Source organism: Nycticebus coucang, chromosome 7 (genome assembly GCF_027406575.1).
Source record: "Nycticebus coucang isolate mNycCou1 chromosome 7, mNycCou1.pri, whole genome shotgun sequence".
NCBI lineage: Eukaryota > Metazoa > Chordata > Mammalia > Primates > Lorisidae > Nycticebus > Nycticebus coucang.
The window spans coordinates 129,723,736-129,746,894 of record NC_069786.1 but is presented as its reverse complement, the minus strand read 5'-3'; the positions used below and the strand labels follow the sequence as shown (position 1 = coordinate 129,746,894).

Genomic DNA, 23,159 nt, shown 5'->3' with positions numbered 1-23,159 from the left:
CTGGGTTGCATGGGGTTTTATTTTCTTTGTGATTCCTTTGTCAAGTTAACACCATATTGTATCCAGCTAGATTACATCATTAGAAACACACAGGCTCTTAAGGTTTTGAAGGTAGCGCTTGCCTTGGTATAAAGGCTTTCCAATTTAGAGTTATGGAGCATCGGAAGCCAACTAATTTAATCCACAGGCTGGACTTATTAGATTCCTGCTCGTTAAATATAACTTATCCAGCCACATTCAGGATTTCAAAGGTAGCCTGTTTTTCTATTTTTCCTTTTTTTTTACTGCTTAGATATGTTTAACAATTAGGTAAAGGACTAATAGCTAATATTTGTACTGCATTGTAAGAGCAAGTGCTTGAAGTACTGTCCTGAGTAGATAAAAGACAAAAATAAAAAATGAGCAAGTGCTTATCAAATGGTACATTTATCCATGTGGGACCTTTCTAGAATTGTCTTTGTTTCATAGACAGCCACATCAAGGGGCCCTGGGCACTCACCCAGACCAGTACGTCCTGGTGCCTGGGCACCCCCCACAAGACTCTCCACTCCTCACCTCCTTGACTCCGCTCCCAAGCTGTTTACTTCAGTATTATTCATGACCCGGGGCTGTCCTCTGCCTTGTAACCACCCCCTGAATCTGGCCCTTGGCTTCTTCCCCTCCACCCCCACTTGGTACAGGGCAGGCCTCCTTCCTCACCCTCCGGGGGCCTGCTGCAGTCTGGGGTTCTAAGCAGTAGACCAGAGTGGCTGACTGTGAGGTCTCCCCCTCAGGGAAGACTCCTGCCTCTGTGGCACAGCAGATAAGACCCCTTTCCTCTCAGCCTCACAGCAGACAGGATGGCTCCCTCCCAGCCACAACAGGCCCCCCACACACACACCCCCCAGCTTCCTGTGTAGAGCCCTTGTGACTGCCCCAGGTCAGGACATCCCATGGGGTCCTGGGACACTACATTTGCTCTGATTCTTCTGAACCACCAAATCTCCTTTGAGGCTAAAGTGCATTTATTTCAAGTAGAATTTGTCAGGGAAATATATTTGAAACTGTGAAAAGGAAAAAAGGAATATTTCCCTTTTAAATCTTCAGGTTGATGAGCTACTGATTCCACCCCCCTCCTCTTCAAAATGAGAATTTGCAGCTGCTCCCATTTCACAAATGGACGTACTTGAGTTTTAATACGGAAGCATTTAAGGCCATGGGAAGTACCCTGTTGGGATATGGAAACATAACTGGGACATCTCTATCAATGTGGGAATGTAGACGTCAGGTTCTAGGCTCTTGCTGCTTGCCATATGTGTGTGAGGAAAGCATTTCTCTGTGTGAGGGAATTTTCAATTTGTTTAGGAGTTTCTTTATTTGCTAGAAGCAACTTACACACGCTGTTCTTTCCCCAGAAATGAAGATGGTAGCAATTTATTCCCGAGCCTGTCACTGGGCTGTGTGGCAAAGCAGTCACTCAGATGTGATGCGAAGCTTCATGTGGAGATCGGGAATGAGGGCTAAAACCTTCTTCTCTCTATCCCGACTCTATTTGACATCAGGGCTCCTGTATCAGGAATACCGAGATAAATCGACTCTCCAGGAAATCGAAACCAGGAGGCAACAGGACGCAGAACTACAAGGCAATGTGGACGGGTCCCTGGCCAGCGAGGACACTCCCGAGGAGGAGGAAGAGGAGGAGGAGGAGGAGGAGGAGCTGGCAAGCCCACCTGAGAGGAAGGCGCTGCCTCAGATCTGCCTGCTCAGTAACCCGCACTCCAGGTTCAACCTCTGGCAGGATCTGCCTGAGATCCGCAGCAGCGGGGTGCTGGAGATTCTGCAGCCGGAGGAGATCAGACTGCAGGAGGTAGGGGCAGGGTGGGGGTGGGGGAGCTTCCGTGGGAACGCAGATGCTCCCCTCAACTGCTGTGGGCTGAGGCTTCCTCTGGGCAGCCAGCTTCCCAGGCTGGTTCACCAGAAGGATTTCTAGAACGTGCAGAAAAATCAATACTATTTTATAGGCAACAAAAAGTATTCAGTTACCTACTAGGACAGCTCCACCCCAATACCGAGTGTTCCTGCTGTTTCATTAGATGGTGTGATGGTGTTGTCCCACACCCTTTATCATTGCTGCTGGGTTTTCCCTTTCTGTGTGACGGCTGAAACACTGATGATGTTATGCTCACTGTGACTGTGATGTAATCCAGTTATCTGTGGGTGACAGAATCTGCCCTATTTCTTTGCACCTGTGTTCTTACCCTACAACTTTATTTGGGACCATTTGAACTTTGAATGAGGAGGGCCCCTCGGTTGGCCCACCTCTCCTTGAAGTGGTACAGAAATCTGGACCCTGTGCTTCTCACCCCTCAGCGGTTCTCAACCTATGGGTCGCGACCCCTTTTTGACAATGAAAATACATTGCAGCATTAGGAAGGTTGAGAACCACTAGTCTAGGCAGACCCAGCTGACCGTCCATTAGGCCGGGCACACTCATGGGAGTTGCCGATTGGTTTGTTGCTAGCAGGCAGAAATAATCAATTATAAATTAACCAGTCACAGAAACAGCTAAGAAATCTGTTTGTCTTAGATGAACAAAGATTATTTGGGTATTAGAGGGAAAATTTGTGGTGCAGAGAAACAAGAGTATGATCAATAGTAAAGATGGAGAATGGTGGAGAGAAATTATGAGTATGCAAATGTGTGTTAATTGTGAATTTTTTTTGTTTTTTGTTTTTGAGACAGTCTCAAGCTGTTGCCCTGGATAGAGAGCTAACCTCAAACTCTTGGGCTTAAGCGATTCTCTTGCCTCAGCGTCCCGAGTAGCTGGGACTACAAGCGCCCACCACAACACCTGGCTGTTTTTTGTTGCGGTTGTCATTGTTGTTTAGCAGGCCAAGGCCGAACCCCCCAGCCTCGGTGTATGTGGCTGGCGCCATAACCACTGTGCTACAGACACCGAGCCCCGGCTATTTTTTGTTGTTGCCATTATTGTTTTATCTGGCCCAGGCCAGGTTCGAAGCCACCAGCCTCCATGTATGTGGCCGGCGCCCTATCCACTGAGCTATGGGCGCCACCTAATTGTGAAATTTTAAAAGTGGTACAGAAGAAAAAAAATGAAGAGGTTTGGTTTCTATCAATCAGCACTTGTTCCACCCAGATTCCACCACATCTGTCCTCTCTTGCCACCCTGTGCTCTGTTCCCACCCTCACTCACACCCCAACCCCAAGCACACTCACCTGCCTTCACACCCATCCTGCACTTCTTCCTACAGCAGAAATGGCCCCAAAGGTCCTGCACTTCCTTAACTTCCGCTACTCCTGCCCTAGATTATACAGAAGTAGTCACTCTTGCTATGCATTGTTTTGTCTTTGTTTAAAAGACAAAATACACAAAAGCTGTATACTGAGTTAATGACTGAGGTTGAGAGCTGAGTCTGAGACCAAGACAGATGGGCTTTTCAATGAATCGGCCACTGGGGAAGGTTTGATAACACTTGATTTTTGTTTTTTGTTTTTGTTTTTTTTTAATTAATATTAAATCATAGCTGTGTACATTAATGCGATCATGGGGCACCATACATTGGTTTTATAAACAGTTTGACACATTTTCATCACACTGGTTAATATAGCCTTCCTGGCATTTTCTTAGTTATTGTGTTAAGACTATTATATTCTACATTTACTAAGTTTGACATGTACCCTTGTAAGATGCACCGCAGGTGTAATCCCACCTATCACACTCCCTCCACCCATCCTCCCCCCTCCTTCCCCTCCCTCTCCCCATTCCCCATATTCTTAGGTTATAACTGGGTTATAGCTTTCATATGAAAGCCAAAAATTAGTTTCATAGTAGGGCTGAGTACATTGGATACTTTTTCTTCCATTCTTGAGATATTTTACTAACAAGAATATGTTCCAGCTCCATCCATGTAAACATCCTATAATTCCTCTACTAGGTATATACCCAAAAGACCAAAAATCACATTACAACAAAGATATTTGCACCAGAATGTTTATTGCAGCCCAATTCACAATTGCTAAGTCATAGAAAAAGCCCAAGTGCCCATCAATCCACGAATGGATTAATAAACTGTGGTATATGTACACCATGGAATATTATGCAGCCTTAAAGAAAGATGGAGACTTAACACCTGATTTTTGAAGGGCCACCTTGTGTTTACCTCGGTGTCCTGCTCAGTAAAATCAGGAAAGTGTTTAGTCTTGCAAGCAGCACTTTGTAATGGCTGCATCAGAAGTTTTTCAAGTGAAACTTCTGATATAGAACTTAGAGATAAATCCTGGTAGAACTTAAAAACATGGTATAAATCTTTTACAACATAAGTGAAGCTAAAAGTAGAGAAAAAGGGCCCATGTAATAAAAGGAGAGCAAAACAGGAAAAAAGCACACACACACACACAAATAGCATAAGATAAGGTGGCAGAGTTTAGCAAACACATCAGTTACATGAAAATTGCTTATACTCCCCCATTAAAAGACAAAAATTTTGCCAGGCTCAGTGGCTCACACTTGTAATTCTGGGACTTTCAGAGGCTGAGGTGGGAGGATCACTTGAGGCCATGAGTTCAAGACCAGCCTGGGCAACATAGTGAGACCCCATCTTTAAAAAAATTGTAAAGAGAATGGAGAAGCATGAATCCTATGTACTCAATTTTGATATGAGGACAATTAATGACAATTAAGGTTATGGTGGGGGGGAAAGCAGAGAGAGGGAAAGAGGGAGGGGGTGGGGCCTTGGTGTGTGCCACACCTTCTGGGGGCAAGACATGATTGCAAGAGGGACTTTACCTAACAAATGCAATCAGTGTAACCTGGCTTATTGTACCCTCAATGAAATCCCCAACAACAACAAAAAAAAGAAAAAAAATGTGCTCCTAAGCAGTACCCCTTGGAAAAAAAAAAAAGAAAGAAAGAAAAAAGAAATATAAATTGGCATGTCCTCTGCTGTCCCAGAAAAAAAAATCTTGTGTTATTTAATGTGGTCAATCTGTTCCTACTCTAATGGGTTATTTCATAAAAAATTTTGCCTGTTTGAATTTATAAAGTACATATCCTCTATGAATCTATAAAACCCGATTGATTACTCCAAAAAAAAAAAAGACAATAAAGTATCATAATGATAATGAAATTTTAAAAAAAATTGTAAAGAATTAGCTGGCCATAGTGGTGAGTGCCTATAGTTCCAGATACTCCAGAGGCTGAGGCAGGAAGATCACTTAAGCCCAGGAGTTCAAAGCTACAATGAGTTTGCAGTGATGATGCCTCTGCACTCTAGCCTGGGCAATAGAGCAAGACAAAAAAAAAGCAATTTCCAGGGCGGCATCTGTGGCTCAAGGGAGTAGGCTGCCAGGCCCATATGCCAGAGGTGGCAGATTCAAACCCAGCCCCGGCCAAAAACTGCAAAAAAAAAAGAAAAGAAAAGAAAAGAAATTTCCAATTGATTAGAAAATTAAACCCGTCTTATTAATCAGATAGAGTAGAATTCAGGGCAAAAAAAAATCACCAAAGTAAACGGAGTCATTTTATGTTGTTAAAGGTATCTTATCCATTGATAAAGGCACTGCTTTGTTGTTGAATGTTTTAAAATTAATAAATAGCTGATGAATACACTTTCAATGTTTTAAAAAGTGCAAACAATATATACATATCTAGGCCATTTCTTGGATCATCAGTTCTCACTAGGTGGCCAGCTTTGTCTGCTGTATCTTTCCCTACAAAGCACAGCCGTGAAGCATTATGTGGTTTGGGAATTTAGACGCTTGTTTTGGCTTCACAGTGTTCAGCAGCAGTTTGCTTTGGGTTCTAGTTTTTAGCCATTTGCCTTTCCTGAACTTTTCAGAGCTTTCAGCTCAGTTTTCATAAAAACAACTCCCTTGGCACTGAAAATGCATTGGTTTTTATCATTAAATGATATAATTGCATCACAGGTACAACTGGCTTGAATAAGTTTAAGGAAGAATGCAAGTGACAGTCTGTGCACAACCCCCAGGGGGTGAGAAGCACCGCAGGTGGCTGCCCGGAGCCATAGGGGGCCACAGAGAGTACAGGTGAACTCCCGGTCGGTTGGCTGGTGGAGGTGCTCAGGAGAGCCGTGAGTGCACATCTTTGCGCTCACAGGGGACCATGGCTGTAGGATAGATGCCTGGAAAGGGAACTGCTATTGAAAATGAATTACCTTTTAAATGGTGGTGGAGACCACCAAATTGCCATTCTAAAAGGCAGGCCCGGGCGGCGCCTGTGGCTCAGTGAGTAGGGTGCCGGCCCCATATGCCGAGGGTGGCAGGTTCAAACCCAGCCCGGGCCAAACTGCAACAAAAAAATAGCCGGGCGTTGTGGCGGGCGCCTGTAGTCCCAGCTGCTCGGGAGGCTGAGGCAAGAGCATCGCGTAAGCACAAGAGTTAGAGGTTGCTGTGAGCCGTGTGACACCACGGCACTCTACCCGAGGGCGATACAGTGAGACTCTGTCTCTACAAAAAAAAAAAAAAAAAGAAAAAAGGCAGTCCCCCTCACCACAGCGGGGCTGTGCTCTCTCCCATTTATTGGATGAAGAATGATATCTTGCGCTTATCCCACCTGTGCTTGGGGACTTGTGGTTCTGAGCATTTTTTCATATGTTTATTGGTTGTTCCCATTTATCTATCAATTGCCTGTTCTTATCTTTTGCCTTTTTGCTATGGGATTGTTTACATTTATCCTGTACACATTTGTTGTTGGTATCTATTTATCATGTTGATTTAGAATAGCTTTTTATACATTCTGGATATAAATTATTTTTTAATATTTATCAAATGTTATTTCCTGCAGTATAGTACAGGGCAGGCAATAGAGATGATGGCTCTACACATGGTCGCTGGCACCCAACTGCTGGGGTTTGATGCTCCCCTGATACTCCTTAGCTGCGCGGCCCGGGGTGAATTACTGAACTTCTCATCTGCAAAATGAGCAGCGCGGGTAAGGAGCAGGAGGCGCGGCCTGGCACGAAGCTGGCCGGGCTCAAGCGCTTACTCGCCTTCTCTCTCCTTTTGTAGGGTCTTTTTTCACATACAAATCTTTCCTCCTTTCTATAGAAAATCTGTCAGTGTTTTTTATTATTTAAACCTGATCTTGTGGAGACTGTGTCTTATGGTTAGAAAGGTGATTTCCAAGCAGCTGGGACTACAGGCACCTGCCACAACGCCCGGCTATTTTTTTTGTTGTTGCAGTTTGGCCGGGGCTGGGTTTGAACCCGCCACCCTCGGCACATGGGGCCGGTGCCCTACTCACTGAGCCACAGGGAGGCTGAGGCAAGAGAATCGCGTAAGCCCAAGAGTTAGAGGTTGCTGTGAGCTGTGTGACGCCACGGCACTCTACCCGAGGGCAGTACAGTGACACTCTGTCTCTACAAAAAAAAAAAAAGAAAGAAAGAAAGGTGATTTCCAAGAGTCACACTTTACAATGAAAAGGTAACAGTTGCGAATGTTTTGGAACAGGACAGCAAAATAGCACAGACTCTGTCAGAAACGAGAGCAGCCGTGGCCACATGCACGCCACTGTTTTATGGGAATGTGACACAGTAGGAACATAGGGAATTGGGGGGTAAATCAGATTGATTGAAAATATTTTTATTGAACTTGGTACTCTTTAAAGCTCTGCCACCCATGTGGCTGCTGAACATTTCATGTGTGCTGAGTCCAATTGAGAGGCGCCGTGCATGTAAAATGCACACCAAAGTTCAAAGAATTCAAAGACATGAAAGGGACAAATGCCAAATTAACTGAACTTCTAAGATGTCAGCTTGAGACCTTAGGTGAAAACATACCACAGACACCCTCAGAAGGAGCACAGGTAGGTTAGAGGCTCTACAAGATATTGTGTAAAAGCTTTGATGAGATGGATGATTTTCTAGGAAAATGCAAGCTGCCAAAAATCAACTCAAAAATAGAAATTTTGAAAATGCAGAAATATACCAGTGAGCAAAAAAAATCACCTGCAACAGAGATGTTGTGCCAGATGACTAATGTTCAAAGCCCAGAAAAGTCTCCTATTACAGAGACTAAGTGACAGCAGTGCTGGCCAGTAGGACTTCCTACGATGGTGGAAATGTCCTGCATCTGTGTCACCAATGGCCACATGTGGCTGTTGAGCATTTGAATCATGCTTAGTGTAACTAAGGAATGAAGGGTTTAATTTTAGTCAATTTAAAGCAACATCTGTTCAGCCACATGCTGCTGCTCTAGTGGCTGGTGCAAGTCCAGAGCAGACATCATCAAACCTCCTCTTAAAAGACCAAACAATAAATATTTCAGGCTTTGCAAGACATACCGTTTCTTTCAAAACCACTCAACCTGCCACTGCAGCGTGATGTCAACCAGAAATGATATGCAAAGAAATGTGTTCCAGTAGAACTTTATTTACAAATCCAGGTGGCCACTCTGGGCAGTAGTGGTCTAAAGCATGGAAAAGAGAAATGTTGATAACCAAATATAATAATTAGAGCACATAACACATACAGACATTTTTAATCCACAGGTAAAATAGAAGTACAGATATGCGTGTTTGTGTATACACACACACAAAGTCAAGAACACTCCCCCCTCAGTAATCAATAGAACTAAAATCACTAAATCAGTAGAAGAACTAACCACCATCACCAAACAGAACTAGTAACTATTTATAGAACACTGTGCCCAATGGTGCAGAATGCACTTTTGTTTTCAAGTGCACACAGAGCCATCACCACATAGAACAGAATGCCCCTTAGCGAATGTAAAATAATTGAAGTCATACAAAGTATGTTCTCTGACCCTGATGGAACTAAACTAGAAATCAATAACAAAGATAATGAAATCTAACACTTGGACATGAACATACTTCTAAATAATCCCAGGGTCTTCCTGGCTGCTATCCACAAGATGCCAGTAGCATCTGTGCCCCCAGTCATGACAACCACAATTGTGTCTAGACCCAGCTGAATGTCCACTGGGGGTAGAATTGCTCCTGATTGAGCACCACTGCCCTACAGAAATAAAAACTGGTGTTCACAGAAAAAAACATACACATGAATGTTTATTCATAATTGTCAAAACCTGGAAACAGCCCAAATGTACTTTAACAGAGACACTGGTACATACTTACAACCGCATAGTAAGCAACAAAAAGGAACAAACCATTGACACATGCAGCAACTTGCATAAATCTTAAAGGCAAGTTGCTGAGTAAAAGAAATCAGCAAGGGGACATGTGGTACTATTTATATGACATTCTGAAAACGACCAAGCTGGTGTTGGAAAACAGATCAGTGGTTGCCAGGAGCTAGGGGGTTGGGGGACACTGTGATGAGAGCAGGAGTTTGGTGAAGTGAAGGAACTTTGAGTATCCTGGTTGTGGTGTAGGTTACATGAATCTACACATTGTGTTATAATTCACAGGACTGTACCCTTCAGAAGTCTATTTTAGTGCATGATAGTTTAAAAAGTAAAGTATCAAAAGGGTTGAATGTCTTCAATTTTTGTTCAACCTAATGAAATAAGTACTACCCACCCACCCCCAAAATTGAAACATAGATCTAGCTCACTGTGAATTAAGATTAAAAAATTGCATACCATATAAATAAATCAAAGCTGGAGGTAGATTAAATAAATAATATATATTGAACAAGTATGCATTAATCCAAAGATGATGTAATATTTGGATGTTTGGGAACCTAAATTTGTTATATGCATAGACCAGAGGAGAAAAGTGCGCTGATCTTCAAAGAGGATGAAAGAGGTATCAGTGTTTATTACTACCTAAATAAAACTCAGAAGGATACTTTTTGAGATTTATAAAGAATATCTCAGGGTGGCGTCTGTGGCTCAAAGGGGTAGGGCACTAGCCCCATATGCTGGAGGTGGCGGGTTCAAACCCAGCCCCGGCCAAAAAAACCACACACACACACACAAAAAGAATATCTCAAATCTAGAACCAACATCATACTTACCAAAGAATGGTTTGTGGTGGTGAAGGCAGAACACAATGCTAGCTGACACTATTCCACGTTGCTCTGGAAGCTCTAGCCCGGGCAGTGAGCCAAGGAAAGGAGAGAGAGAGAAAGACATAAAGCAGGAGAATCAGAGCCATCCTTGCCTGCCAGTGACGGTCGCCTACTTGGAAAACCCGAAGGAGCCAAGCGAAAGTGCTGAATCTAATGAGACAGTTCCCGGAGGTGGCTCGTTATAAAATAAATGTATAAAAATTAGTTGTTTTCATATATATTGGCAAAACCCAGATCTCAATCAAGGAGAAAGAAAGCTCTATCAGTAAGAGAAAGGTGAGCACCCAAAGAAAGAGGGCAAAGCAGTTTGCATAGAAGACTGGCCAGTGAGTTAATGAAAAGAAAAAAGATCAAACTCGCTTTGATTACTCGCTGTAATCAAAGACGTACAGACTAGAGCAACATCGAGCTACTATTCTCTTCTGCTTTTCCAAATGAGAGTGACTTCTAAATAGATGTGTTTAAAGTCTGGTGTTGGGGGAATTTTTAAATCTGCGCTCTCAAATAGACCTGCTAGGGAGGGGATATTTGTACCAAAACTAGTAAGAATATATTTGTACACTCTCTGGGATTTGTTTCTAGATACTTACCTTGCAGAATAATCAGGCCTGCACCAAAATATTTGTTAATTAGGATGTTCATCCCAGTAGAAATTGGGAGAAAAATGCAGGGGAGAAACCTAAATGCTTAATGATAAGGGAATTGTTTAGTAGGGTCCACGTGGCATACAGCTATATACACAAACATTTAAAAAAGTGCTTTCAAAGAACGAAATAAGACAAATATTCATGACATATAAAGTTTTTTTTTTTTTTTTTTGTAGAGACAGAGTCTCACTGTACTGCCCTCAGGTAGAGTGCCGTGGCGTCACATGGCTCACAGCAACCTCTACTCTTGGGCTTACGCGATTCTCTTGCCTCAGCCTCCCGAGCAGCTGGTACTACAGGCGCCCGCCACAATGCCCGGCTATTTTTTTATTGCAGTTTGGCTGGGGCTGGGTTTGAACCCTCCACCCTCGGCATATGGGGCCGGCGCCCTACTCACTGAGCCATAGGCGCCGCCCGACATATAAAGTTTTTTAAAAGCAAAATAGAACGTTACATCTCTGGTAGAATGGTCATAGAACTAAAGATTCTTACTTTTCAAGTACATTTTTGCTATTCCAATGGATCAGATATAAATATTTTTAAATAACTGAGAATGACCTACTGGCACAATATTGTTACATCTAGTAGTGAACAATCTGCACGGGACTCCAGCGGGTCTTGCTCTGAGATTTTATATTCTGACTTTTCGTATTTATTCTTCAAAAGCCCTATGTGCTTCTATTTTGTTAAAATCTGATAAGGGACATAAAATTGAGGTCTTCAGATTGTTCCAAATCAGTGACTTCTGGATTAGGTCTTTTCTTCATTCTATTTGTCAAAGCCAGGCAGGCAACTGGTGCTGCCAGCTCATCTGTTGTCAGAACATCTTTTCTTCTCTAGCTACAAAAGCAGCAGGACAAGACGGATTGCTGCTCACACAAGGAAAACACCCTCCCGTGATGGTCTTTTGGAAGGCCTAAGTCTCAATCAGTTGTAGAAGAACCAGGATCTAGAAACAAAATACTGTAGTGGGTTTTCCCCCCTTTTAAGTAAAAATTTTAAGTAAAAATTAGGTAGCTGAAGTTGGAGAGGGTTATGGACTAGGATTTTCTCAGTTTAGTTTTTGTTTTATAACTTGTTGTAAAGCTCTTGGTTCCCACCCTTCTTTGGGTCTGAGTTGCTATTTGAAGACTCAACAGTTTGAGAAAATAATCAGCCGTAGTTTCAAATTAAAAGTTGTGAAGGAGGCAAGTGTAGAAAGGGTAGAGGATCCCAATGGGGAAGGCCAGTAGGCTTTTCTGAAACATGGTGGGAAGTGGTGCAACAGAGAATTGTCCAGAAGGAGAATGAAGAGCACGGAGGCCAGAAGACAACTGCAGGGGGCCGGTTCTCAGCTGGGGTGCATCGCCTGGCCAAGCTGCTCAGGCCTGGCACTCGTGTCTGGAGAAATAAAGGAGAAACTGGAGGTGCCGGGGCGGCCACTCCTTCAGTGGCCTGGTTGTGTCTCCAGCATATGCAGGAACCTGTTCCCGCAAAGGAGATGGAGAAAGATGGGCTCACCAGGGGTTCCCCAATCTCAGTGGGCTCGGTGTGTAGAGCTTGAAAAGTGAGCAGGGAATGATACTGTGTCCCAGGAGACAGGCGTGTGTGTGCACACGCTCACGGGCGGCCTCCCAGGCTGTTGCTTGGGGTGGTGGCAGGGCCCCCACGTGCCCAGACAGGACTGGCAGCTTCACCTGCCAGGAAACCAGAAGGGAGGGACCCGGCAGTCGCCCTGTGCAGGCCTCACCGTGGTCTATTAAGAGTGATGTAACACGCCACATGCTCTGAGCCTGTGCAGCCTCTGACATCAGAATGGTATTTGTTGCTCCTCAACCTATTTTAACAACTTAGAACTTACATGTATTTACTTTTCTTCTTCCCCCAAAAGAAAACTATCCACTTTAGAAGGAAATTATGAGAGGGTTTTTAATATGATGGACTTGTGATTTATTATTTTATCTACTAATGCTCTCTGAACCATGCATTTGTCTCTTGAGGATTAACCTTAACAATTCAGCAAAAGAGCCTAAATCAGGAGAGGACATGCTTTGAGGGGAACAGTAACCATCACCTAGAACATCAGATATCTCCTGGCCTGTCTGATTCAGAAAGTAAACACTGGCCAGACACAGTGGCTCAAAAGCCCTAGGATAAGACGAGTCTGGTGGATCACTTGAGCTCAGGAGTTTGAAAACAGCCTGAGCAAGAGCAAGACCCTATCTCTACTAAAAACAGAAAAATTACCTGGGTATTGAGGTACATGCTTGTAGTACTGGCTACTCGGGAGGCTGAGGCAGGAGGATCGCATGAGCCCAGGAGTTGGAGGTTGCTGTGAGCTATGACACCAGATAGAGTGAGACTCTGTCTATAAAAAAAGGAATGAAAAGATCAGCAGTGATAGAAAGTCTCTTTCCCACTCCTGTCCCCAAGCCACCCAGGTCCCTCCTTGGACACTTATTTAGAGCCTGTGTGCGTGTGTGGTGAGCACAGATGGTAAACTCCTGTGCACGTGGCCCTGCTTTTTCCCACTCAGCAATGTTTATCATATCTTTTTGTATCACTCCTACTCGAGCACCCTCATTTGTTTGCAGCTTTGTAGAGTTCACTGTTTAGATGTTCCATCATTTAGAAAACAGTCCCATTAATGAACATTTGCAATTAGAAATGCCGGGTACCAAGGATGTTCATTGCAGCATTATTTATAATAATACAAGATTGACCATCCACATAGTGGAATACTATGGGAATTGTTATGTGGAATTGGATCAAAGGTTGAATGTTTTTTAAATTTTGAGGCTAGGTTCGGTGGTTCACATCTGTAATCTCAACAATTTGGGAGTCCGAGGCAGGAGGACAGCTTGAGTTCAGAAGTTCAAGACCAGTCTGGGCAACATAGCAAGACCTCATCTCTATGAAAAGTAGAAAACTTAGCCTGGCCTTGTGCTGGGCACCTATAGTTCTGGCTACTCAGGAGGCTAAGGCAGGAGGATTGCTTGAGCTCAGAAGTTTGAGGTTGCAGTGAGCTATGATGATGCCACTGCACTCCAGCCTGGACAGCAGAATGAGACCCTGTCTCTAAAAAAACAATAATAATTAAGAAACTATTGAACTATTGCTTAATTATCTTCATCCTCCATCCACATGGATGAGTGAACATGTTCCCTACTGCCAACATGGTCCCAATTATTATGGCTTGACCCAGTGTGCCAGGTCAAAATGGTATCTCATGAAGGCTTTAGTATACATTTCTCTTAATGTGAGACTAATCATATTTTCATTTACACTTACCTATTTCAGTGTAAACTCTTTAGCAAATGATTTTACTAACCAAGTCATCTGGAGGCAACAGTGGTGACCACTGTGAGCACTGAGGTTTGGACTGCTGGGGGGAGGAACAGCTGCCTCTCCCCTCACCACCACCACCCCCCGGCCTGCACCCCATGCTGTGTTTAAGATGTGACTCCCTCTGGTCTCTCAGCCACGTGAGGAGGTAGTTGTCACTCCCCGTTGCACAACCAGCTCTCTGAGCCAAAGGGGCCTCCGCCTGGGCTTGTGCTGCTCACACCACTAGGTCCAGCCCTTTTTGGCGTTTCCCGAATTCACTGGCGACCCTGCTATGGCAAGTCAGGGCACGGGCTCAGGAGTTGGACTCTGTCATCGTTGTTCGCAAAAGAAAGATATGCTTTTAGGAGTTTCTTCTTAACTAGAAGCATTTGAAGTCACTTCTGTGATCCCAGATGCCTGTAGAGTACAAATGACTGTGCCAGCCACAGGAACGAGTCCACTTGGTGGCAGCTGTGGGCTGTCCTGGGGAGAAGCAGTGTTTGCAGAGTGAGGCTGTGGATCCTGGGTGGCTGCTGGGAGAGGCGGGAGAGAGCAGGCAGGCCTGTGCTGACATCCCTCAGGCTTAGAACTTGGGCGACACATGCAAAGGGGAAGATCTCACAGAGGCTCTGGACACCAGGGCTCCTCCGCTCTGGCGTGCCTCGGAATTGCCGGGACATCCTGATAAAAGACAGGTTATTGGTGTGTCTGGGGAGGGCCCGAGAATCTGCATTTTAACAAATGTGGTTGTGGTTACCAGCCAGGAGACTGCATTGAGAAACAGTGACCTTTTCCTCCTTTTTGCCTGGTTAACTCTTACGAGTTTGTGGACTCTGCCCCTGTCAGGAGGACTGCACGACCCACCCTGAGGATGAGGAGGGACAGAGTTCTGGGAACTAGGGGGAGCTCAGGTGCTGTCAGCTTATAAAGGCTGCTGTCACAGAAGACCCCAGACAGGAAGGCTTAGATAGTGTGACTTCACTGTTCCACAGTCCCAGAGGCTGGAGGCCCCAGGACGAGATGCCAGCCAGGCTGGTTTTCGGGGAGGGCTCCCTCCTTGGCATTTCTCGAGGTGTCCTCACATGGCCTTCCCTTCCCTCCACAGAGACGCCCGGTGTCTCTGCCTCTTAGAGGGACACAAACCCTGGGGTCTTACCACCCTAAGAGCCCTATCCCCAGATACAGGCATGTCAGGGGTTAGAGCTTCAGCGTGAGAATTTGCAGGAACACAGTCTGGTCCATGACCAGTGGGGATCCATTCTATTCTTCCCTGGGGGGCACAGATGGGAGCTCAGACCAACACCCTGGGATAGTGCATCTGTCTGGGAGGGTCTGGCACTCAGGTAGATGCGAGAGGGCTCCCAGACCCGGGCTGCGAGGAAGGTAGCAGGTGGCCAGTAAACCCGGGGCTTCTCTGAGTCCTTGGTCTGCCGGCCTTCAGCTCTGACCCCTGCAGAGATCACCCTGGTGACTCAGGCCAACGGCTTCATCACATACCAAAGATCATAGCATCAAAGACAGCCGTGGTTTGTTAACACAGAGGTTGGGGAAGCCAGACACCAGTCCAAATCAGGGTAGCGTGCACAACGGGAAAGAGTGCCACAGAGACCCTGGGTTGTGGGACAGGTGGTAGAGCGCCAGCTGGAGAAGTTGTCCAGCCTTGAGCTCTGCTGAAGGTGGGAGATCACAGGACTGATAGCAGTGGGAATGTAGGTGCAGGATTAAGGGGTTACATAAGGCGAGCTTGGCTGGCCAGAGAGTGAGGGCCTGTTTGACAATAAACTGCAAGACAAGCTGGGTCATCTTAAGTCGGGCACTTAGAGGCCAATAAACTGAGTTTTTACGAGTACAGCATCCTGCCCAGGAGTGGTGGCTCACACCTATAATCTCAGTGCTTTGGGAGGGAGAGGTAAGAGGATCGGTTGGGGCTAGAAGTTTGAGACCAGCCTGGGCAGAAGAGTGAGACTCCCATCTCTACATTGAAAAATAAAAGGGCGGCGCCTGTGGCTCAAAGGAGTAGGGCACAGGCCCCATATGCCGGAGGTGGCGGGTTCAAACCCAGCCCCGGCCAAAACTGCAAAAAAAGAAAAAAAACTGAGCAGTGCCTGTGGCTCAGTGAGTAGGGCACCGGCGCTCAGTGAGTAGCGGGTTCAGACCCGGCCCCAGCCAAACTGCAATAACAACAAAAAAAAAAAATAGCTGGGTATTGTGGTGGGCACCTGTAATCCCAGCTACTCCGGAGGCTGAGGCAAGAGAATCGCCTAAGCCCAAGAGCTGGAGGTTGCTGTGAGCTATGATGCCACAGCATTCTACCGAGGGCAACAAAGTGAGACTCTGTCTCAAAAAAAAAAAAAAAATTAGACACTTAGCTGGGGATAGTGGCATATGCCTGCAGGTAGTCCCAGCTACTCTGGAGGCTTGAGACAGTAGGTTTACTTGAGCCCAAGAATTTGAGGTTGAAGTAAGCTATGATCACACCACTACACTCCAGACTGGGCAGCACAGCAATACACTGTCAATAATAAAATCTTGCAAGGGCAGCACCTGTGGCTCAAAGGAGTAGGCCGCCGGCCCCAAATGCCGGAGGTGGTGGGTTCAAAACCAGCTCCAGCCAAAAACTGAAAAAACAAACAACAACAAAAAAAAACCTTGTAAATTTACAAGTAAATAATATACAAAGTACAGTGCTCTTTGTGTGTTAGGGCAGGTTGTTCGGCCTTCCTCTGTTTTAGTGGGTTGGTTCCTCCCAACTTTCTTGGTGTCCCCACTGCCTCTTTCCTGTCCACTTGCTGAGACATCAGGGGTCTCCTTTGTTTTCTCGAATGTGTTACTTGAAAAGGGTGGTCCTGGGGGCCCTAGGCACCTGGCCAGTCCTGAGGCTGTGCGATGTCCCCAACACAAAGCAGCCCTTGTGCCCTGCTCGCCAGGCCTCACTCAGGCCCTGGTCCCAGACCCCCAGGGGCAGCTTAGCTCTGCATGCTTCTGTGGGTACTCCCCACTCAGCGGGCTGGGTGCTGACCTGGGTTCTGTGGGTACTCCCCACTCAGCGGGCTGGGTGCTGACCTGGGTTCTGTGGGTACTCCCCACTCAGCGGGCTGGGTGCTGACCTGGGTTCTGTGGGTACTCCCCACTCAGCGGGCTGGGTGCTGACCTGGGTTCTGTGGGTACTCCCCACTCAGCGGGCTGGGTGCTGACCTGGGTTCTGTGGGTACTCCCCACTCAGCGGGCTGGGTGCTGACCTGGGTTCTGTGGGTACTCCCCACTCAGCGGGCTGGGTGCTGACCAGGGTTCTGTGGGTACTCCCCACTCAGCGGGCTGGGTGCTGACCAGGGTTCTGTGGGTACTCTCCACTCAGCGGGCTGGGTGCTGACCTGGGTTCTGTGGGTACTCCCCACTCAGCGGGCTGGGTGCTGACCTGGATTCTGTGGGTACTCCCCACTCAGCGGGCTGGGTGCTGACCAGGGTTCTGTGGGTACTCTCCACTCAGCAGGCTGGGTGCTGACCTGGGGTCTCCAGTCTTGGGAGTCTCTCAGCATTGAAGAGTGAGGGAGACGCCCCCCTCACTGAGGCTAACCCCAGTCATCTGAGATGCTCCATGGTGTCAGCCAGAGAAAAATCTACATTTACAGTACAAATACAACCAGGCACTTCCTGAGCTTCAAGGTGGTGGGCTGGGGGTGCCCTGATGGGAGGCGGGCGTGTCTTCTCCCCCACAGGCTGGCTGGGGGACCAGCTGGGCTGTGAGATTCTGGCCCATCCTCAGTCCTGCCCTGCTATGGCAGAGGGACATGGGCCAGAGAATGTGAGTCAGAGCCTGGTGGCCTCACTGGGCCCTGCAGTGGCGGCTCCCTAGAGGTTCCCACCCCCACCTCTACTCTGGCATCCCAGTGGGCCCTCTTGAGACAGGCCCTCCTTGGCCCCTCTGGCCAGAGTGAGGATAGCACGCAGATATGGATCAGCCCAACCTCAGAGCATCTGCCGGGTGCTTTGAGATGGCTGGCCGCAGACTGAGCACTTTCCATTGTGTACCTCACTTCCTGACAACAGCTGGGCAGGCCAGGGACTGTTGTTCCCATTTTGCACCTGAGGAAACTAAGGCTTACAGGGGTCCTCAAACTACGGCCCGCGGGCCACATGTGGTGGTGTGATTGTATTTGTTCCCGTTTTGTTTTTTAACTTCAAAATAAGATATGTGCAGTGTGCGTAGGAATTTGTTCATAGTTTTTTTTTTTTTTTAAACTATAGTCCGGCCTTCCAATGGTCTGAGGGACAATGAACTGGCCCCCTGTTTAAAAAGTTTGAGGACCCCTGGAAGGATTAAGAATTCTCACCAAAGGCAGAAGTGCTGGCTAACTCCCAAGGCCAGGCCTCAGCCTGTCAGCTGCTCAGCCGCCCATAGTGGACGCCAGGCACACCATGGCCCTTACCAATGGCAAAGCCACTGGGATGGGGCCAGGCCTGGCCTCATCCAGAGCTGATGGGTTTATTCCTCACAAGGAACCCAGGGCAGGAATGGACAGAGGCAGGAAAACCAGCAAATGATTATTGGCAGATGCCAAACAGAATAGTCAAGACCTTGGAGTGCCATTCGGAGACCTAGCTGGGAGTCCTCCAGTCGGGAGTCATTGTAAGTGAGGGTTCCCTGAAGACACGCTGTGCCTGTGTGCCAGCAGCAGTGAGGACTGAGGAAGCAGTGCCACCAGGGTTTGGGGGCCACACAGCTCCACCACCCAGCAGAATGAGCTCCCTGCATTGGAGGCTCACACTCACACCTAACACTTGCACACTCACACACATACACATGTTCACACTCATACCCCATATGCATACCCCCACATTCACTCAGTCACATACCCACTCACACATGTACACACTCACAGAATCACACTCACTCATGCACACACACACCCCACACTGACACACAGCCACACTCACACTCACATGTAACACCCATTCCCACACACACTTCACACCCCACACTCTCACCCTCACACACACAAAGCCATGCTCACACAGCTACACTCACATGCACACACAGGTGAACACCCCCACACACAGCTGCACTCACACGCATGACCTATTCACATGCACACACATTTACATACGTGCATACACCCGTTCACACCCATTCACAAACACATATTCACACACACATTCATACACGTCACCCATTCATGTACACATACACATACATACACTCATTCACACACATTCATGCGCACACATCTACACAGTCACATACACCCATTCGTGTGCACACACATACATACCCCCATTCACACACTCCCGCTCACGTGCGTGCCCGTCCCAGTGGCTGCCCCTCAGCACGCCTCACCCCCCCAATGCGTGTCACCTCTGCTCACTCTCTCCACTGCTCCTCACACGCCTCACCCCCCCAATGCGTGTCACCTCTGCTCACTCTCTCCACTGCTCCTACATGCCTCACCCCCCCAATGCGTGTCACTTCTGCTCACTCTCTCCACTGCTCCTCACACGCCTCACCCCCCCAATGCGTGTCACCTCTGCTCACTCTCTCCACTGCTCCTCACACGCCTCACACCCCAATGCGTGTCACCTCTGCTCACTCTCTCCACTGCTCCTCACACGCCTCACACCCCAATGCGTGTCACCTCTGCTCACTCTCTCCACTGCTCCTCACACGCCTCACCCCCCCAATGCGTGTCACCTCTGCTCACTCTCTCCACTGCTCCTACACGCCTCACCCCCCCAATGCGTGTCACCTCTGCTCACTCTCTCCACTGCTCCTACACGCCTCACCCCCCCAATGCGTGTCACCTCTGCTCACTCTCTCCACTGCTCCTCACACGCCTCACTCCCCCAATGCGTGTCACCTCTGCTCACTCTCTCCACTGCTCCTCACACGCCTCACCCCCCCAATGCGTGTCACCTCTGCTCACTCTCTCCACTGCTCCTCACACGCCTCACCCCCCCAATGCGTGTCACGTCTGCTCACTCTCTCCACTGCTCCTCACACGCCTCACTCCCCCAATGCGTGTCACATCTGCTCACTCTCTCCACTGCTCCTACACGCCTCACCCCCCCAATGCATGTCACCTCTGCTCACTCTCTCCACTGCTCCTCACACGCCTCACCCCCCCCAATGCGTGTCACTTTTGCTCACTCTCTCCACTGCCCTGGGGTGTCCTGGGATGTGAGTGCTCTGGCCGCAGCAGAATTGGCTGTGTCCTCCACTGGGCACTCAGGGCCTGGACCTGGACCTGGCACTCAGCAGGTGCTCAGCCAGCTTTTGTGGAACGGGCAGATGAACCAGAGAGTGAGTGAGTGAGGCGCAGAGCCAGGAGTCCCCGTCAGCTCCGGACCGTCACGCTAAGGCTTGGATGAGAGTGAAGATAATATCTGTAAGGGAGAGACAAACATATTGATGTGGCAAATGATCTGACGCACGGGGGAAGGCAAATGCATGGAAAACTGAAACCCATGGATAATTAACTGCCAAAACGGGTGAGGACGGGGTGAGTGTGGGCAGCGGGCACAGCCACCTCAGCCAGCGTGACTAAGGCCCGGCCGCCCTGTGCCCAGCTTCCCTGGCCCTTGTCCGCCAATCAGGACGAAGGTGCCAGCCTCCAGGGAGCCGGGCGGCTCTTACTGCTCTCATCCCAGGTGGCTCTAACAGGCATCCTGCAGGCAGATGAGGTCTGGTGGCTGTGCCTTTCAGGGACCCGGGTCCAGGTGTGGCAATTTCTCCCCCTTGGTGTCTGTGACACTCATCTGTGTTGGTGTTGTTAGTTGTATTTGCTTGGAACTTGTGAGCTGTAACCACTTGATATTTTCTTAAGAGCCTTAAATTTAAAAGGAAAATGAGTTTGTCACAGTATCTGTAACAGAAGTTTCTGGGAAACATCACCCAGTGTAGCTAGGCTGGGCTTTGGTCATCCTCTGTGCTGGGGCTGCTGTTCAGCTACTGAGGCCCAGTGCCAAGTGTTTTTTGTGGCTTCTAATTTTTAGGTAGACTAGACAGGTGAGATGTGGGGATCTTCAGTGACACGGGGCCGGATGGGCCCTCACTGCTGAGGGTGGCCCTGGGTCTGCAGCGGGCGGCCTGCCCTGCGGTGCTGTCAGCAGGAGCCAGCACCCTGTTGGGGTGCGGGTTTATGCTATAGGGTGTCCCCAGCATGCAAGAGTGCTTTGCCAGGTTGGCTGTCTGGCAGTGCTTCCAACAGCAGGGGCCCCATAAACCCTGCTCTACCCAGGAGGTGGTAGGATGTCTTCCCTTCGCCATCCGGCTGTGTGACTTTGGGGACATGACTTCACCTCTTTGTATCTGTTTCCTTTTGGTGAAAAGGGAGGAGCTGCTGTCATTCTTCCTGGGGGACCTGGGAGGATTAAATGAGACAGCACGGGAAATCCCACCACTCCAGGGCCTGGCACGTTCCAGGAACAAACACTCCCTAATGCTGGAGTTTGTGCTTAGCCTTGAGCCCTGGGTCGGGGAGTCTGACCAGTGGGGAGGCTGGAGGGGGCCCCCAAAAAAGTGAGATGTGAGTTGGGTGGGACCCAGAAGGGTGGACCAGAACCCCCCTGATCCTCACTGCCCTGGGTCCCATCCCTCCCCACTCCAACCGTGTTGGTTTACGGGGACTGCCGTGACAAATTACCACAAGCTGCGTGACATGGAACGACAGATTGTTCTTCCACAACTGTGGAGGGAGGTCAGAAACCTGAAATCAAGGTGTCAACTGGTCCAGGCACGGTGGCTCATGCCTGTAATCCCAGAACTTTGGGAGGATATCTGAGGCCAAGAGTTTGAGACCAGCCTGAGCAACACAGTGAGAACTTTAAAAAAAAAAATCCCCCCCATCTTCCGTTCTCTCACCCCTTGCTATCTCTTTCTTCTCTCTCTTTTTCTCATCTCCCCACCCCCACTCTTTTCCCTTTCTCTAATATACAATAAGCTTATGCTTGTATTTATTTATTTACTTATTTAGTTTTTTGAGACAGAGTCTCACTCAGTCACCCTGGGGGAGAGTGCCATGGCATGGTAGCTCACAGCAACCTCACACTCTTGGGCTCAAGCAATCCTCTTGCCTCAGCCTCTCGATTAGCTGGGACTATAGGGGCCCACCACATACCTGGCTATTTTATAGAGAGGGGGGTCTCGCTCTAGCTCAGGCTGGTCTTGAGCTCATGAGCTCAGGCAATTCAGCCACCTCGGACTCCCAGAGTGCTAGGATTACAGGTATGAGCCACCGCACCCAGCCCAATAAACTTATACTTCTATATTCTAAAGAAAACAAAGTGGCTGGGCGTGCTCCCTCCGAGGGCTCTAAGGGGAGGCTCCTTGCCTCTTGCAGTTTCTGGTGGCGGAGGTGGCTGCAGGCGTTCCTTGCTTTATGGATGCCACACTTCAGTCTCTGCCTCCACCTCCCTCCCTCCTCCCCGTGTGGGTGTCAAAGCCCCCTCTGCCTCTCTTTTATGAAGATACCTGTCACTGAGTTCCAGCCCCAACCTAAATCCAAGATGATCTCATGTCAAAATCCTTAATTTAATTACACCTGCAAAGACCCTTTTTCCAAATAAGGTCACATTCACAGATACTAGGGAGTGAGGATGTGGACACAGGTTCTGTGGGGCCACAGTTCAACCCACTGGATAGCCCCAGGGGGCCTGAACCCTGCAGGCCTTGGTCAAGGAGCATCAGGTAGTGGGGCAGAGGAAGGTGGGGACAGCCCCAGGCTGGTCTCAGGAAGGGTTGCTGGGTTTACTGGTAGACAAGGAGGGGAAACAAGCCTGGGCCCACCGCTTGTGTTTGCTGAATGACAGGAGAGAACAGAGCCCCCATTAGTTTTGTTGTGTTCATAGGTTCAGTAATCAGATAGTAACTGTGATGGAGACCAAAGATGCCTCCAGAAAACTCATTCAATTACAGATTTCTTTCTTTTCCAAAATCAAAATCACCTTATCGATTACATTATAAAACCAAACCATATAAGTAAAAATATGTGCTTGTTTTGAACTTTTCAGACAATTTAAAAGGTAAAAAGAAAAGAAGAAAAATCACCCTGGATTCCGCTTCTGCGATGCCTGTGGCTGCCACGTGGCCTTTTCCTTCCAGGCGGGTTTCTGGGTGTGGGCAAATGCGATCCCCTTCCCTGCCAGCCTTCACCCGATTTCCACGCCCAGAAACCCCTGGCCGCCGTCTGGCCTCCCACTTTGG

At 48.0% G+C, this 23,159-nt stretch overlaps 1 protein-coding gene across 6 annotated transcripts in view; it reads left to right on the top strand.

The window, feature by feature from the left end:
* The window catches only part of NGEF (neuronal guanine nucleotide exchange factor), a 118,222-nt gene that overhangs the window by 80,978 nt on the left and 14,085 nt on the right, over window positions 1-23,159 (top strand). For all 6 annotated transcript variants that reach the window (XM_053598318.1, XM_053598319.1, XM_053598321.1 and 3 more), the window contains one exon: window positions 1,542-1,846. In XM_053598318.1, the coding sequence (XP_053454293.1) occupies window positions 1,542-1,846 (305 nt within the window). The remainder of the gene's footprint in view (window positions 1-1,541; window positions 1,847-23,159) is intronic.